Source organism: Mobula hypostoma, chromosome 6 (genome assembly GCF_963921235.1).
Source record: "Mobula hypostoma chromosome 6, sMobHyp1.1, whole genome shotgun sequence".
NCBI classification, from domain to species: Eukaryota; Metazoa; Chordata; class Chondrichthyes; order Myliobatiformes; family Myliobatidae; genus Mobula; species Mobula hypostoma.
In genome coordinates, this window is record NC_086102.1 from 176,226,319 (window position 1) to 176,244,592 (window position 18,274).

Below are 18,274 nucleotides of genomic sequence, written 5' to 3' on the forward strand. Positions count from 1 at the left end.
TTTCTTCTGTGTTTGACATTTGTATCTTACAAGTAATGCTTTGTTACATGCTTAAAATAAAGTTCTAAGAAGTTTTTGATGTGACATCAGTTAACTTGCACTGTCTTAATAACAGGAAAGAGCATATTATTTTGTCTAAATTGCAATCATACCTTCATTCTTTGAAACATAACATATAGCCCCATCTCGTTCTGCGTTACAGCTAGTGCGGTTCCAGAAGCCCTTTGTGTCCATGTACACACAACTGCCGTTTGAATTAAGATGGGAGTACTCCCAAGGTCTGTAATCTGAATTGCTTCCATCTGACCATTCAAATGTTGATCCTCCCTGGTGCAGGTAAAGGAAAATTAATATTAAATGAACAATTGCAATGAACTAATTATTAATAAGAGTGCACTCTCAGCAGTGACATTGAACTGAGGCCACATCTTCAATAGTGGAAGATATTAATTTCTTTCATCAATCATTAGCAATTCATTTTTCCCAGGAATTTATTGTGCTTATTAAACTACTGTTTATATAACATGACTCATCGTTAACTGCCACAGCTTGGTCGATATAGTTTTTTTCTACTTTTAAATGAAAAGTGCATTTTCCTCATACAGATCTGACCACATTGCTACTCGTAGAAAATTAGAAAATTTACATTTTGTTTCTCTTCAAAGCTTTTACCCAAATATTGAGAAGTCATCAAAATGTATTTTTTGATTTCATTTTTTAAAAAAATCTCTGATATTTGTAACTTAAAACTTCAAGCTTCCTTATCAAATGTGATAAGGTAATGCCTGTCTTTGATTCTGTCTGAACTGCTGTACATGTTCGATAGGTCGATCTGACTTACTCAGACACAGAGTAAGTTTTGAGATACTACCAAGCGGGTGATTGTATCTTGATGCATTTCTTTCCCAGTTTGGATTTCTTACGTTTATCTTCTAGTAAGAATGAATTAAAAGAACAAAATTCCAAAATAGGGCAGCAAAGGAATCTATGTGTATACTTACTAAAATTGCCCTTACTAACCTTACCAAAAGGTTAATGAGGGTATTATATACTACTGTGCAAAAGTCATAGGCACATATATATAGCTAGGGTGCCTATTATTCTTGCACAGTACAGGTTGACCACCACAAATCCGGAATGACTGGGACCTGCGTAGTGCCAGATTAGTGATTTTGCTGAATCATAGCTGTAATAGGCCAATATAAGGCAAATTCATCCGCATTGTAGTCCTGCTCAGGACTTATATTTTCATAAGAAACTAACTCAGCAGCTGTCTGATTCTCACCACACACTGCACAAAATGTTATGCCATGCTGCTGCTTGAAATGCTGAAGTCTCTCTTCATTGTAATCACACTCATAATCCTAGTTCTTCAGGAAATAATTTCACTCGTTCCTTCAGCGTCTCTCCTGACAGTTCCATACCTTCGCTGATGCAAAGTTTAAACCACTTTGAGAATGTTATCTAGTCGTGAACATCTTCCATCTTTCATTGTTTTCCTTATGCACATCTGGGTTTTTTGATTCGCTGTCAGCAAAGAAATAAACTGTGGAAAAGCCAATGTTACTCAAGTCGCATACGCTCTTGTCTTGTCCATACTGCACCAACCACCGCCGCTGGGCTATAAACGTGCAGGAGTAATGTGTGGTTAAGTGCTTTGCTCAAGGGCACAACACGCTGCCTCAGCTGGGCTTGAACTCGCGACTTTCAGATCACTAGTCCAATGCCTTAAGCACTTGGCCACGCGCCAACACATATTTTCATAGACACTGTCGAGTTTTTTCCAGAACTTTCACCTTATGCATACGGTTAACATACGGTATTTGAGCTTTACACCACGAGAAGCACTTTCTTTATTCAATGAAGACATGACTGGGGCTAGATAAGTAAAATTTATAAAAATAAATGTAGAACAACACAGAGGAACAACTTGCTTCTTTTAAAAACCATGCCACCACACCAGCTGATTCTGTTAATGGCACCAACAAAAAGTGGTGATGGTTTGTGGGGGCAATGTGGGAAATTTGAAATTAGGGTAGTGAAAATTATTTCTGAACTAGCAGAGGAACCAGACTACTGATTGCAAGATTCATAATGGTCGACCTATACTGTTGTTATGGTTGTGCATTTAATATTTCAGTAGTATCTCATTAGTCTTGTATGTGTGTGTATTATTATATATATTAGTTGATTAAGCATTCTTGTTTATTTACCTTAAATAAATCATTGCGGGTTATTTGTACAAATATGTGAAATGCATACATTATCATGCTTCCATGTGATATGTGTGCACCTTGCTTAAAGTAAACACGAAGTTAGATTCGCATTCCTGGACTTTGGTGTCTTCCTTTGAAGTAGTTTCATGTTTTGAAGCTACAAAACATAACAGTAATTCTATGTATTGCACTGTACTGCTACAATGGCTTTCTTACGTTCCTTGTCCAGTATTACTATGTCTGGTGGTTTGGCCTGTACCTGCTTATCAGTCTGAATTTGGAAGTTCCACAGGATCTTAGTTCTGTTTATTCCCACTACCTTCTCGGGTGTTTCCCATTTGGACTTGGCGGTGTCCAATCCATACTCAGTGCAGATGTTCCTGTACACAATTCCTGCAACTTGGTTGCGCCGTTCAGTGTATGCTATCCCTGCCTGCATCTTGCACCCTACTACTATGTGCTAGATGGTTTCAGTGGATTCCTTGCACAGTCTGTATCTTGGGTGTTGTCTGGTGTGACAGACCCCTGCTTCTAATGCTCTTGTGCTCAGTGCCAGTTCTTGTGCAGCCATGAGCAGCGCCTCTGTGCTGTTCCTCAGCCCTGCCATTTCCAGCCATTGGTAGGACATTCCTTATGTCAGCCATCTCTGATATCTGGCGATGGTACATCCCGTTCAGTGGCTTGTCTTGCCATGACCTCTGATCCTCTGGCTTTTCACCCACTTCCATTTCCATATCCCTGCCTGCTGCCTGAGGTATTCTCCTAGCAGGCTGTCCTTAGGGACCATCTTCCTGACATACTCATGGACGTTTTGCATTTCTTCCAGGACTGTGGCCTTGACACTTCCAAACCTCTGTTCTCCTTTATTCCAGCGGGTGTACAGTCATTCGACGTTGGACTCTGGATGGAATCCTCCAAGTACTGTTAGTAGTTTCCAGGTCTTGATGTCAGCGGCTTACAGTTCGTTCCTTGGCCAGCACACTATTGTGGCTGGGTATCTGATGACTGGTAGGGCGAATGTGTTGATGGCTTTGATCTTGTTCTTCCCATTCAGCTGGCTTTTTAGGACCCGTCTAACTCTTTGGATGTACTTGGATGTTGCAGCCTTCCTTGTATCCTCATTGGGGCTTCCATGCAGTTGCAGGACCCCCAGGTATTTGTAGCTGTCCTGTACATCTGGTATGTGGCCTTCGGTTAACTTAACTCCTTCGGTCTAGATGAGTTTGCCTCTTTTCACTACTAACTTGCTGCACTTTTCCAGTCCAAATGACATTTAAATGTCTCTGCTGTATATCCTTGTCAGGTGGATTAGTGAGTCAATGTCTCTTTCATTTCTGGCATACAGCTTGATGTCATCCATGCACAGGAGGTGGCTGATGGTCACTCCACTCCACTCCACTCTTGGACTTGTACCCTTGAGATGATCTGGCTGAGGGGGTTCAAGTCTATGCAGAACAGCAGTGGGGATGGTGCATCAGCCTGGTATATTCCACATCTGATGGTCACTTATGCTATTGGCTTTGAGTTAACTTCTAGCATTGTCCTCCAGCGGCTCACTGAGTTCTCGAAGAAGGTCCTTAGTGTCTTTTTGACCTTGTATAGAGACAGGCATTCCAGGATCCATGTGTGGCGCATTGAGTTGTATGCATTCTCGTAGTTGATCCAGGTCGTGTGCTTAGGTTGGTTTGCCTGGTCTTGGAGTCTCGCATGACTGGTTTACCAGTAGTTGGTGCTTGGAGTCTCTGGTTCCATTACCCATCCCCCTCTGAGCAGGGCTCAGGAATTTACAATTATGTTCCATCAGCTTAGGGGCTATGATGCCTGTTAGGAGCTTCCATGTTGTTGACAGGCAGTTTATAGACCGGTAGTTTGATGGTGTTGCTCCGTTGTGAGGATCCTTCATTCTGAGTACTGTCCTTCCTCGAGTTAGCCAGTCAGGGTGGGAATCTGCTTCAGGCAGCTGGTTCACTTGAGCTGCCAGCCATGTATGTAATGCTGTTAGTTTCTTCAGCCAATAGGTGTAGATCATAAGACCATAAGACATAGGAGAATTAGGCCATTTGGCCCATCGAGTCTGTTCTGCCACTTAATCATAGCTGATCCTTTATTTTCCCCCTCCTCAGTCCCACTACCTGGCCTTCTCTTCGTAACCTTTGATGCCATGGCGTGAAGAACCTATCAATCTCAGCCTTAAATACAGCCAATGACCTGGCCTCCACAGCTGCCTGTAGTAACAAATTTCACAAATTTACCACCCTCTGGCTAAAGAAATTACTCCGCCTCTCTGTTTCAAATGAATGCTTCTCTATCTTGAGGCTGTGCCCTTTTGTCCTAGACTTCCCCACTATCGGAAACATCCTTTGCACATCTACTCTGTCTAGGTCTTTCGACATTCGAAAGGTTTCAATGAAATCCCAACTTTCTAAATTCCAGCAAATACAGGCCCAGAGCCATCAAATGTTTCTCATATGATAACCCTTTCACTCCCGGAATCATTGTTGTGAACCTCCTCTGGATCCTCTCCAATGCCAGTACAGGTCAACCTTCACTAATCCGACTACCTGTCTTCCGGTTCCTTCGATAATCCGGCACTGATTATGCTTAATGTGATCCTTCTGTAATGCGGCATTTTCACTAATCCGGCACTCCTCAGGTCCCGGTGGTGCCAGCTTAGTGAGGGTCGAACTGTATATTTTTTCTTAGATAAGGAGATCAAAATTGTTCACAATAGTCAAGGTGAGGCATCACCAGTGACTTATAAAACCTCAGCATCACATTCCTGCTTTTGTATTCTAGATCTCTTGAAATGAATGCTAACATTGCATTTGCCTTCCTCGCCACCAACTTAACCTGCGTGTCAGGCCCTGGTGATATCCAGTTCTTCATTGCTGGATATCTACTACTGTGATGGTGACGGGTTCTTCCTCTGGGAGACTACAGAGCCTTGCTTGTAGGTCTTTCAGCCATTGTGCACTGGTGTTATGTGATGCCTCTTTCTCCCACATATATGCATACACACACTTACTGCGATTCACATTTTTTCTATTATTATGTATTGCATTGTACTGTTGCCACAAAGAGAACAAATTTTGATAGATGCCTGATTCTGATTCTGAATGAACAGGTAAACTTTCTGACCTCACTTGCGTAATTGCAAAGGCATATTATAATAGAAAGCAAAGTTCTCCAGAAAACTATTAAATACTTGCATGGATTAGATATAATGTTTAAACTGATGTTTGGTTGATATCTATTAGGGCTATATAGTTAAGATGGGTAACATGCTCTTTTATTTGAAAACTTACATCTTGGCTGAAAAGACCAATCCAGAGAGGAAAACCATCTGATTTCACCAGATTCTTCAGGAAAACATGCTGAAATTCATCATAGACACTGACAAGTTGATACTGAGACTTTTTGCATTGTTGCAGTGCATCATACCACATTGTCTTCTTCCGAATTAACATATAAGTGTGGTTTCCATATTCCACTTTTTCAGGAGGATGTTCAAAATGAACTGGATCGGGGTCTTAAGAGGAAAAAAATACACTAATTTAAAACAATTTTAATTAACTTCAATGGAACTAAATATTTAGAGAAGTGTATTGTGGGATTAATTGTACATTGAAAATGTAGCACACGCACAGAAGAATATACCGAGAAATTTATTCACAATTTGTCAAATGTTGCATCATTGAAGGGAGGGCAGAACTTAGTACGAATGGCCATGTTAAAGGAGGTAGGAACAGATTGCTAGAAGAACTCAATGGGTCAGGCAGTTATTTATGTAGGACTGAGTTCATCCAGCATTTTGTCTGTTGCTCCAGCTTCCAGCGTTTGCAGCTTCTTGTGCAATTTAATTCAATCATTTCTGTAGGTATTCAAAATGATGTATCTTAGGGCCCTGTTTGTCTGAGAAGCATTCCTCACCCAGATTTGCTATCCGGATGATCCCAATAGCAGTGATTATCCAAACTGGAAGTGTAAAATCTATCTCATTGGTTCCGTGAACCCTGGTCTGGGATGCTTGATCATTTGTGAAACTCCCATGATAGCCAATAGTTAATTACTGCCCATTACACTGCTGATATTTAGGGCAGTAATGAGGGTCCTCCATCTCTCTCTGTCCTTGGTCATTAACCTTTGCACACAGGTATAGAAGGATTTTTCATTGCTGATTCAGTAACAATTTTTTTTGACCAGTGAGGTTTGTTAGCCCTGAGCTGAACCCCAAACCTGGAGTACTATGGACCACTCTTCGTCTGGCCTCTACCCTTTGACCCGTCTGGCATGAGTGACCTTACCAAGAGCCAAAGCTTAAAGCCCTGACTCCAGCCAACATAGCTCTCCAGGTCATTGAGGTACGCAAGCCCCAAACCCTACATTGGGGCTGTAATCTTCTTGGAGGGTGATAACCAATGACAGGAGGCAAATCTGTGTTGGAGGCTTTCATTTTCTCAAAGATGCCTTTGCTTTTAAGTTGTTTTAAAAATTGTCTTTCACATTCATTTAAAATCTATTAAATACTCAGTAAATAATTAACTGGATTAAAAAACAAAAGTTGTACTAACACAAAAACATTTGCATGTTCACTTATGAACTGAGGCAACCTGATCTGTTCAACTTTAAAATGGAAGTTACAGAAATGGCAGTTATTGAAGCAGCTTTAAAACCGATGTATTCTGTTGAAATTTCAAATTCCCACTCTTCTCCAAAGTAGCACTGCTGAGCTTATAAACTCTTTCTGGATCTGTACTCTTAAGGCTGCATATTATAGTACTTAGTTTGATAAAATTCATGAATTTGTAAATCAGTGCATTCTTCACTGGAATGGCATCAATATCTACAGATGTGCAAATAACTGAGATTGTTTTCAGCAATACTTCAACAAAATGACATTTGGATGCTCACAACAAGGTCAATGAATATTCAGATTCAGCAACAGATTCTAAGCACTGTTAACTGACAGAGATTGGTAGTCTTACCATTTTCAATTTTACAAACGAAGGCACTCTGAAGTGATAATTTTGTCTGGTAGTAAGGATGGTGAGCCAAATGCCAAAATCCAAATGCATCTAGGACAGCCACTAGGAAATGCTCATCTGTGTTGACAAAGCTGGGCCTTTCAGACTGCCACTTAGAAAAATACACATAGGAACCATCATACCACATCATATGCTTTCCTAAAACCAAACAAACACAGTTAACGTGATTTCCAGAATAAAAGCATAGCTTATCAGACAAAATTATTATATATTAATTCAAAAAAAAACAAATCAGATTGTCTTTGAAGAGTCTGAAACTTTGAAAGGCTTTCAATATAAGAAAATCCCACTGCTGTATATTATTACAGGAGAATTTTTCCTATCAACACCTGTATCATATGCTGAATTTCAATTAATCTGTCACTTAGCAGTTAACTGCACAACAGATGATTGCTGAAAATGTTTACCAAAATGAAACGGAAGAAAGTTTAATGGTATAAACAAAGGCAGAACTTAAACTCGAAAATAGTAAAGCAGAGCACAGCACAGTACAGACCATTTTGCCCATGATGCTGTGACCCACTCGAAGGTCAATCTTACCATTCCTTCTCACATAGCTCTCTGTTTTTCTTTCATTCACGCATCTAAGAGCTTTTAAAAATGTTTCTAATGTTTCTGCCTCTACCACCACCCTGGCAGCACAGTCCACGCACCTACCATATTCTGTGTTAAAAAAAACTCTGATGTCCTCTCATACTCTTTTCCAATCACCTTAAAGTATTAGCCATTTCCATTCTGGAAAATAAGTCACTATTGTTTCTTGTTATCATCTTGTAAAATTTTATCAAGTCATTTCTCCTCTTGTTACAAAACAAAAAGCTTTAACTCGCTCAACCTGTCCTCATAAGACATGCTCCCATATCTAGGCAGCATCCTGTTAAATCTCCTTTGTGCCCTCTCTAAAGTTTCCACATCCTTTCTACAATGAGCTGACTAAAATTGAACACAATATTTCACGTGTGTTCTAACGAAAGTTTTATGGGGCTACAATATTACCTCATGGCTCTTGTACTCAATCCCCGAACTAATGAAAGTCAACACAGCCCTAATGAAGGGCTACGATGATGCTTGACAGTGACTCCTTCAAGTACATCTGTGGAAGCAGCTTAATTTCTACACTTAATGTCCCTCTTTTTACTTTTCGAGCTGGATGGGGCTCTGTTGAAGACCTTGGCCTAGAGTTACTCTCAGTCTTTGGTTCTTTGTGGCTGTGGGATCCACTTCCAGAGCTCATCTGCTGGCCATTTTTTGATATTCCAAGGATGTGGTCCAGAAGATGAGAGCACCTTTGGGGTTCTGAGGGTTTGTGGCCTTGTGGACATAACCGATTTTATGCCAGTATCACTGACTGAAGTGTCACGAGAGGAAACGGAACATCAGATCAGCTGTCGGGGGCTCAGTATCTGGCGAATCGCGTGCTTTCTCTTTCTCTCATTGGAGGGAGAGTGTTGCCGATTCTAGAGTCGGAGAACTTGGGGAAAAAAGCAATGTGGCAGACTTTATCATCGTAAATCAATGACCTGATTTGTTTATGTCTTCCCTCTTGCTGTGAAAGGATGACACCTCTTTGTCCCTTTACTGGGGAGAGACAGAGAGTCTGTGGCATGTCGAATTGTTGGGGTGAACGATTAGTTTTTGTTGTACTGCAGATCATGGTCTTTCTTGAAGGCTTTGCTATTGCTTGCTTGGTGGGTGGAGGGTGCTGATGCTTTTTTTGCTGAAGTAAGTGGGGAGGGAGCAGAGGGGGCTTTGGGGTTCTAACATTGTTACTGTCACTCTTTAGGGTACTCTTCTGTTTTCATGGATGTTTGTGAAGAACAAGAATTTTGTGTTGTATGTTGTATACATTCTGTGATATTAAATGGAACTATTGAACCATTGAACTATAAACCTTCTTAACCACCCTATCAACTTGCGTGGCAACTTTGAGGGATGTACGGACGTGGACCCCAAGATCCCTCTGATCTTCCACAATATGAATCCTGCCGTTGACTCTGTACTCTGCCTTCAAGTTCCAACTTTCAAAGTGTATCACTTCACACTTTTCGTGGTTGAACTCCATCTGCCATTTCTTGGCCCAGCTCTGCATCTTATTAATGTCCTGCTGTAGCCTACAACAACTTCTACACTATCCACAACACCACCAACCACTATCTCATCCAAGTAATTTATAAAAAATCACAAAGAGTAGTAGTCCCAGAACAGATCCCTGCTGAACACCACTGGTTACAAAACTCCAGGCAGAATACACTCCATCTATTACCACCCCCTACCTTCTGGCAAATCAGACTAAGCTTCTTCAAATGCTCATAAGTCCTGTCTCTAAGAATCTTCTCCAATAGTTTGTTCAACATTGGTGTAAAGCTTGCTGGTCTATAGCTCATATTCTTTGGTTTTTGGAAGAATGAGGTGCAATCTTATTGAGATACAAAATCCTAAAGTGGGCACATGACTATGTAGTTGCTGGGATGTTCTCACGTGGAAGAGTCTCAAACAAGATTGGTTGGCAGGGTGGAGATACTGTACATCTGTACCAAAGGAGGTGTAAGGTGTTCCTTCTCTCCACTAGCCTGCAAATCACCCCTGGGCAAGGTGAACCACTTGCTTAGGGTCACATGAAGCCATGAGAGCAGACGGTGGATGAGCAGCTGGTGCACATCACAAGTCCTGGTTATGTAACCACTGATGCCAGGCAATCTCAGAAGAGTATTGATAATGGCTGGGGTCACCTGTCTTGTAAAGACACTGCCCAGAAGGCGGCAATGGTGAACCACTTCTGTAGAAAAATTTGCCAAGGACCATCATGGTCATGGGACCATGATTACCCACGTCACATGACGTGGCCCATGATGACGATGACAGTTAAGAACATCGGACAGTACAGTAGTTCCTATGTTCTTTCATACACAACTTTTGTGCCAACCAAGATGCAACTTAACTGATCCCATCCACTAATATATGTTCTAACATCCTCCCATTTGCTCCCTGCTCTAAAGTGTCTTAAAATGCTGCTGTCATATTTGCTGCCACCACTCCCCAAACAGGCTACACACAAATGCTGGAGGAACTCAACAGGCCAGGCAGCATCTGTGGAAAAGAGTAAACCTGAAACTCAGACTGTTTACTCTTTTCCATAGATGCTGCCTGATCTGCTGAGTTCCTCCAGCATCTTGTGTGTGTCGCTTGGATTTCCAGCATCGGCAGATTTTCTCGTCTTCGTTCTACTTACTCTGACAGCATGTTGCAGGCACCAATCACCCCCTGTAAACCCAAACATGGCTTGTACATCTCCCTCCCACCTTAAAGCTATGCCAGTTAGTATTTGATATTTCCACCTGGGAAAAAGACCGACTATCTCATTATTCATCCTTCGCACAATTTTAGCAAGGTGCTCCAGAGGAGGCGGCTTTACAGGAGTGAGATAGATAGGCTGGTTGAGTGGTTTTGCAGTAGCAACCACACACTCAACATCAGCAAGACTGAGGAAATGACTGTGGACTTCAAGAAGGAGAAATCAGGAGAAAATGCCACAGTTCTCATTGAAAGATCAGTAGTACAAAACATATGTAGTTTCAAGTTCCTGGCAATCAACATCTTGAAGAATTTGTTTTGGGTCGAACACATTGATGGAACCACAGAGAAGGTACAGAAGTTGCTCTATTTCATTGTGAGTTTGACAAAATTTGGTATGTCAACAAAGACTCTTGCTATCTTCTATGGAGGTACAGTAGAAAGCATCCTGGTTGATTGCATCACAACCCAACAAGGAAACTCCCCACAACTGATGATACCTTCAAGAAACAATTCCCCAAGAAGGCAGTATTCACCAGCAAAGACCCCAGCATCTGCTACATGCCTTCTTCTTGTACTACCATTGGGGAGGAAGTACAGGAAATAGAAGACACACACAACAATTTAGGAACACAATCTAAGCCATCTGATTTCTGAATGGTCCATGAATTTATGAACATTTTATTATTCCTTTTTGCACTGTATATTTATTTACGATAATTTTAGCAATATACAGCTGCCACAAAACAACAGATTTTATGATAAAAAGCAATAAAGGTAAAAGACAGAGATTAGTTTTATTTGTTACAAACGGCAGCTATATTTAATTAGGATTCTGAGGAGATTCGGTATGTCACCAAATACACTTGCAGATTTCTACAGGTGTACTGTGCAGCATTCTAACTGGCTGTATCACCATATGGGGCAGTGGGGCTACTGCACAGGATTGAAATGTGCTGCAGAGAGTTGTACACTCAGTCAGCTCCATCATGTACACCAGTAGGACATCTTCAAAGAGCGATCTGCAAAAAGGCCGCATCCATCATTAAGGACCCATGTACACTACCTGACTACATTTTTTGCCCTACTTTTTAATATATATTTCTTGCTATAATTCACAGTTTTTATTGTTACGTATTGCAATGCACTGATGCTGTATAACACCAAATTCCATGACATATGCCAGTGATAGTAAAGTTGATTCTGATGTACATCAAAACATACAGTGAAATGCACATTTTGTGTCATCAACCAGCACAGTACAAAGATGTGCTGGGAGCATTCCACAAGTGTCACCATACTTCTGACACCAACGTTTCATATCCACAACTTGCCAACCTTAACCTGTACATCTTTGGAAAGTAGGAGGAAACTGGAGGACACAGATGAAACCCATGCGGTCACAGGGGACAACGTACAAACTCTTCACAGACAGTAGTGGGAATTGAACCCTGATAGGTGATTGCCAGCGCTGTAGAGCATTGCACAAACCACTATGCTACAGTGCCACCCCAATAAACCTGATTCTGAATTCTGAAGTTTGAGCCTGATGAGATGTTTTTTTTTAAATGGCTGGAACTTGTGTTTGCCAAATGTTTTTGTTTTGCATCCTTGGACCATGCAACATGCAGGGTCTAACTGTGATGGATCAGATAACAGACTCCTGCAAGTTTCCATAATGAGTGCCATTTCAGAAAGCACGTTAATTTTATTGGCTGAGCAACGTATGAAAAATCTGCGCATTATTTGCCAAAATACCCAGTCGTGCAGACAACGAAGATCACTGCTCAAAGAACATGCCATCTATAATCAATTGAAACACCAGAAATAAATTATTACAACAAATAACAGGAGAAAGATATCATGCATTACTTACCATTATTTAGGATATTCAGCAACACGAATTTGTATAGGTATCTGTGAACTTTAAGTTGCTCACTGATAAAATTATTTTCTTCTTCACTCCTAATAGTCAATGTTGTGGCACGTGGATCTGTTTGACAAAGATTTTTGAGTAAGTTCTACTTTTCACCAAGTCAAAATGCCTCAATTAGAAAGGATGAAAGATTTAAAAATGTGACAACAGGGATCAGATAAACAACTCCATTCTTCAATATTAACATCGGAATAATATTCAAACTATAAACAGATCTTTAGCACACCTGCTGTGAAGTGGCAATGAACTTCTTCAAACCTACAAATCGTTACCTGTAGAATAACAGGTGCCATTCACAATAGCTCTTACCTAAATTCTTGCACATAGTGTGGACAGTGCTCTCCTGGAAAATATTAGTCCTTTCAGGATTACTTAGAAAAGTGTAACAATTATTTCTGAATGGTATCCATATTGCTCCTTGAATCTTATGAGGGCACCTCACAGTTTCAGTCTTAGTTGGTTCTGGCTGTTGTTCATCTGTCACATTAAAATATTTATTTTAAAACATGCAAAGTACTAGTTTTATCCTTAGCAGTTTATGAAAGTGGAGATAGAATATCCCATTATCACAATCAATAAGTCTTATTTTGAAGATTTTAGAAACTTTTTCCCCAACAGATCCCTGTTAACCTTTAAAACCAACACTGGCCTTTTGTCTCATTACAATATTTTGATGCTCTAACTCAGAATATTTGCATATTAGATTCTATGTTATAGTTTGCCACCTCTCCTATGCTGAAAGCTGTTTGGTGATTGAACCCAAGAAACAAGTAAGAATTTACATTTATCAGGTTTTCTTCATGTCCTCAGAATAGCCCAAAATACTTTACACATATTCAATATTAATTGGGAACGGCTTCTTGTGTAATTTAGGGGCACATGACAGCAAATTTGCAGAAGATATAAATGTTCAGATAAATCTTGGTGATAGGTCAGAGATAAATATCAGAAATATTGAAACTCCATTAGAACTCCCTAACTTTTCTTCGAATAGTGCTACAACCAAATCAGACTCCATTTGGAGTATTATAACCAATTCAAAGGTTGGTACCCATCTTCCCTCTGAAAATATTTGTTACACTTCCTTCAGAAAAACTGGGATACTTACTTTGTTGAAGATGGCAAATAGCCCCTTTTAATACTGAATCACAACCCAAAGTTTTCCAGTACCCGTCAACATCCATGTACACACAGTTATCAGTAGGTGCTGAATTGTCCATACTCCAATGACTGTATGCTAAGTGTCTTCCATCAGACCAGCGAAAGTATAATCCATCCTGGAATTGAAAATAAAACATTATAATCAGAATCAGGTTTATTATCAACGGCATGTGATGTGAAATTTGTTAGCCTAGCAGCAGCAGTTCAATGCAATACATAACCTAGAAGACAAAAAATAATAATAAAATAAATAAATCAATTACCACATTCTACAAAATATAACACACTAAAAGCACAGTTTCTTGGATTTATACATGCATCAATGTCATCTATCTAAATAGAGATTGGTATAGGCACTACACAAAATGCACATTTAACAACAGCTTTCCCCAGTTCTGGAAATGCTAATCAATAGTTGGAGTATGATTCACTGAACAGTAGAGAATGAACTGAAGAATCTCAGATCTTCAACAAGGTATCTGTAAACAACAGAATACAAGGTGGGAAAAGTGTATCAATAGCATTGTACTTCGAGATTTGAAAAGTAAGCAGTTCATGGAAGTCATTAAACTCATGAAGATTCACCAACCTAGCAAGCTTGTTGCAATATCTCCAAGAAATGCCAAGTAGTCCATTTCACTAACAGCCAAATTGACCAAAGAAGTTCATTATGTAGTAGACAGACAATTTTAATTGTGCTGAACCATGAATCAGTAATGTATACCAAGATATTTTCAAATAAAAAAGATGATGTTGAGTTATCATTTTCCAATTACTTAGAAATACAGAAAATATTGGCTGAAGTTTCCAAGAGATATCAAAAAAGCAGAAAAGCAAGATGGAATGAAGCTAGTACTTATATTTTTGGAGAAAACTTTTCTCATCATTCCCTCCCCCCTGCTCCAGACTTGTTGGAATAATTATCACATTAACAATGATTCATGACATCTGCTGACATTACTGTTGCACTAAAGAAATAAATATTTCAATTCAGAAATTAATTTGCTTTTGCTCTTTTTGGTTGAAGGGGATCAATGAACAATTAACTGTCATTGAAATTTTAAGAGCTTTCATTATTTCATTATTTCAGCACATTTGGAAAGCGGTGAAATGATCGGACAAAGTCAGCATGGATTTGTGAAAGGAAAATCATGTCTGACGAATCTCATAGAATTTTTTGAGGATGTAACTAGTAGAGTGGATAGGGGAGAACCAGTGGATGTGGTATATTTGGATTTTCAAAAGGCTTTTGACAAGGTCCCACACAGGAGATTAGTGTGCAAACTTAAAGCACACGGTATTGGGGGTAAGGTATTGGTGTGGGTGGAGAATTGGTTAGCAGACAGGAAGCAAAGAGTGGGAATAAACGGGACCTTTTCAGAATGGCAGGCGGTGACTAATGGGGTACCGCAAGGCTCAGTGCTGGGACCCCAGTTGTTTACAATATATATTAATGACTTGGATGAGGGAATTAAATGCAGCATCTCCAAGTTTGCGGATGACACGAAGCTGGGTGGCAGTGTTAGCAGTGAGGAGGATGCTAAGAGGATGCAGGGTGACTTGGATAGGTTGGGTGAGTGGGCAAACTCATGGCAGATGCAATTTAATGTGGATAAATGTGAAGTTATCCACTTTGGTGGCAAAAATAGGAAAACAGATTATTATCTGAATGGTGGCCGATTAGGAAAAGGGGAGGTGCAACGAGACCTGGGTGTCATTATACACCAGTCATTGAAAGTGGGCATGCAGGTACAGCAGGCGGTGAAAAAGGCGAACGGTATGCTGGCATTTATAGCGAGAGGATTCGAGTACAGGAGCAGGGAGGTACTACTGCAGTTGTACAAGGCCTTGGTGAGACCACACCTGGAGTATTGTGTGCAGTTTTGGTCCCCTAATCTGAGGAAAGACATCTTTGCCATAGAGGGAGTACAAAGAAGGTTCACCAGATTGATTCCTGGGATGGCAGGTCTTTCATATGAAGAAAGACTGGATGAACTGGGCTTGTACTCGTTGGAATTTAGAAGATTGAGGGGGGATCTGATTGAAATGTATAAGATCCTAAAGGGATTGGACAGGCTAGATGCGGGAAGATTGTTCCCGATGTTGGGGAGGTCCAGAACGAGGGGTCACAATTTGAGGATAGAGGGGAAGCCTTTTAGGACCGAGATTAGGAAAAACTTCTTCACACAGAGAGTGGTGAATCTGTGGAATTCTCTGCCACAGCAAACTGTTGAGGCCAGTTCATTGGCTATGTTTAAGAGGGAGTTAGATATGGCCCTTGTGGCTACAGGGGTCAGGGGGTATGGAGGGAAGGCTGGGTTCTGAGTTGGATGATCAGCCATGATCATAATAAATGGCGGTGCAGGCTCGAAGGGCCGAATGGCCTACTCCTGCACCTATTTTCTATGTTTCTATTATAATCCATCTCCATTAAAAAAAAGATGCCTCTGTATATTCACCTCCCCTTTCCCATTGGATAAAATAACAATTTGGAAATGACGCAACAGGTACTCACATCTTGGCTGTACAGTCCGATCCATACTGGATATCCAAGTGTGTTGACAGTAACTGTGAGGAAGCCTTGATGATAGGTTTCAGTGATGCTAACCAATTTGTAACCATTCTTCCGACATTCTGTTAGCGATTCTTCCCAAGTTAGGTTCTTCCTGATTATTATGTACGTATGGTTTAGAAAATTCAAGGTGTCATTTAAAATCTGAGTGACTGTCCCATTGACAGAGCCTTCCAAAAGAAAATATGAAAAATTGACAGTGACTGCTCATAAAATGATGTTCGAAGCATCTCTGTTAATGTCAGTTTTCTGAAATTAACATTAAAACTACGTTGCTGCATTTTAAAGTTAAAGTCTGTCCCGAGCCTTGTGGCCCATCAGGCTGATGCTTATGCTGGTTTCTGTGGCGTGAAGCGACTGAGAGTACCAGACTACCCCCCCCCACCCACCCCGGATAGGACGCCAGTCCATCGCGAGGTTAACCGTTAACCCCCAGCATTTGCTGGTACCCATTTTCAGCTGGGTGGACTGGAACAGTGTGTGGTTAAGTGCCTTGCTCAAACACACAACACACTGCCTTGGCCGAGACTCGAACCCACAACCTTCAGATCGTGAGCCCAACACGCTAACCACTTGGCTATGTGCCACACATGTTGCTGCATAACAGACCCTAATAAACTAGACTTCCAACATGCCAAAGTTGCAATTTATTTCAATAATGATTCATCTCAGTTAATAACAAACATAAGAAGATCTGCAGATGCTGGAATTCCAAAGCAACATAAAAATAAAGATGGAGGAAGTCAGCAGGCCAGGCAGCATCTAAGGAAAAGAGTAAACAGTCAACATTTCAGGCTGAGACACTTCTTCAGGACTGGAAGGAAGGGGAAAAGGGGAGACTTCTCCACTTCCTAACTAGTCCTGAAGAAGGGTCTCGACCCAAAACGTTGACTGTTTATTCAGTTCCTCAGATGCTGCCTGGCCTGCTGAGTTCCTCTGGCATTTTGTGTGTGTGTGTGTCACCTTGATTGACAGTCTTACTGCTCTGAATTATACCAAACATGCAATGCACACACTCTTATGTCATGGTATTCTTTTGACTGTTAAACAAATAAAATCTGATCAGGTACATTCATTCACCTCTAGCTCTCTGTAGAACTAAGTATAAAATACACTGCCCTCATGGAGGCACTTATGCGCGGAATACATCTTATTTTCTAAAACCAATGAGTTTGGTAACAGAGTTAGCATTTAACTCACACTATTAACTCTTGTAGGACAATTCAAAGGTAAAATAACTATTGTATTAACTCCCCAGTCTGCTCTGCATTTTCCTGTGCTCTTCCCGTTGCAAGCCCTTATTGTTTCTCTTTATTTTTCTTCTCTGCTCCCAGGTTCAGACTGCTCACAACCAAAGAGGGAGCTGGGCAATTTCCAACTTTCTACCTGGCAACAATGTTTGAAAAGTGGATCATCCTCAAATTGTAGCTTCAAAAAGGTGCGGCTAGAACTGTGGAAGTTAGAGCCCTAAAGAAGATTTAAACATGTAAGATATAAATATTAACTTGTAGCAGTGGGTATAGGCTAGGAACTGGTATGGCTGAAGTTTCCTTTCCCCCCCCAAAGGCAGCAGGAGGAAGTACTTGCTGACACAGATGACATTAGGAATCCTTTTATTGGATTGTGTATGGTTTCACAAATTTTGCTTGGGGTCCACTGGATTACGACCTTGAAGAGGACCAGAATCTTGCCATAGGGTTTGGAGGCTTGTGTGCCTCAATGGCCCCGAGAGCTATGTTGCCTGGAGTCAGAGCTTTATGCCTTGGTTTTTGGTAGGGTCACTTACGCCAAACAGATCGAAGGGTAGAGGCCAGACTAAGAGTGTTCCACCAGTCCTCCAGGTTCCGGGGTTCAGCTCAAGGTCAAAACCCTGACTGGCAAAACAAAACTGTTCCAGAAACAGCAATGGAGAATCCTTCTACATCTGAGCGCAATGGTACTCCTGAGTTTCCACCTGGGATTTGCACAACTGACAGCAGTGAAAACGGAGCTACTGACACGATGAAGGAAGCCTTGAACACCACCAGAGATGGAGGACACTTCTTGCTGCCCT

The 18,274-nt window shown here is 40.9% G+C and overlaps 1 protein-coding gene across 1 annotated transcript in view; it reads right to left on the minus strand.

Moving 5' to 3' along the window:
- Positions 1-18,274, minus strand: part of ly75 (lymphocyte antigen 75) — a 186,145-nt gene that overhangs the window by 28,714 nt on the left and 139,157 nt on the right. Inside the window, exons 25-31 of the mRNA XM_063052314.1 lie at positions 16,165-16,391; positions 13,597-13,765; positions 12,798-12,965; positions 12,429-12,545; positions 7,202-7,399; positions 5,522-5,745; positions 153-327 (exon numbers count right to left, since the gene is read on the minus strand). Of these exons, the coding sequence (XP_062908384.1) occupies positions 153-327; positions 5,522-5,745; positions 7,202-7,399; positions 12,429-12,545; positions 12,798-12,965; positions 13,597-13,765; positions 16,165-16,391 (1,278 nt within the window). The remainder of the gene's footprint in view (positions 1-152; positions 328-5,521; positions 5,746-7,201; positions 7,400-12,428; positions 12,546-12,797; positions 12,966-13,596; positions 13,766-16,164; positions 16,392-18,274) is intronic.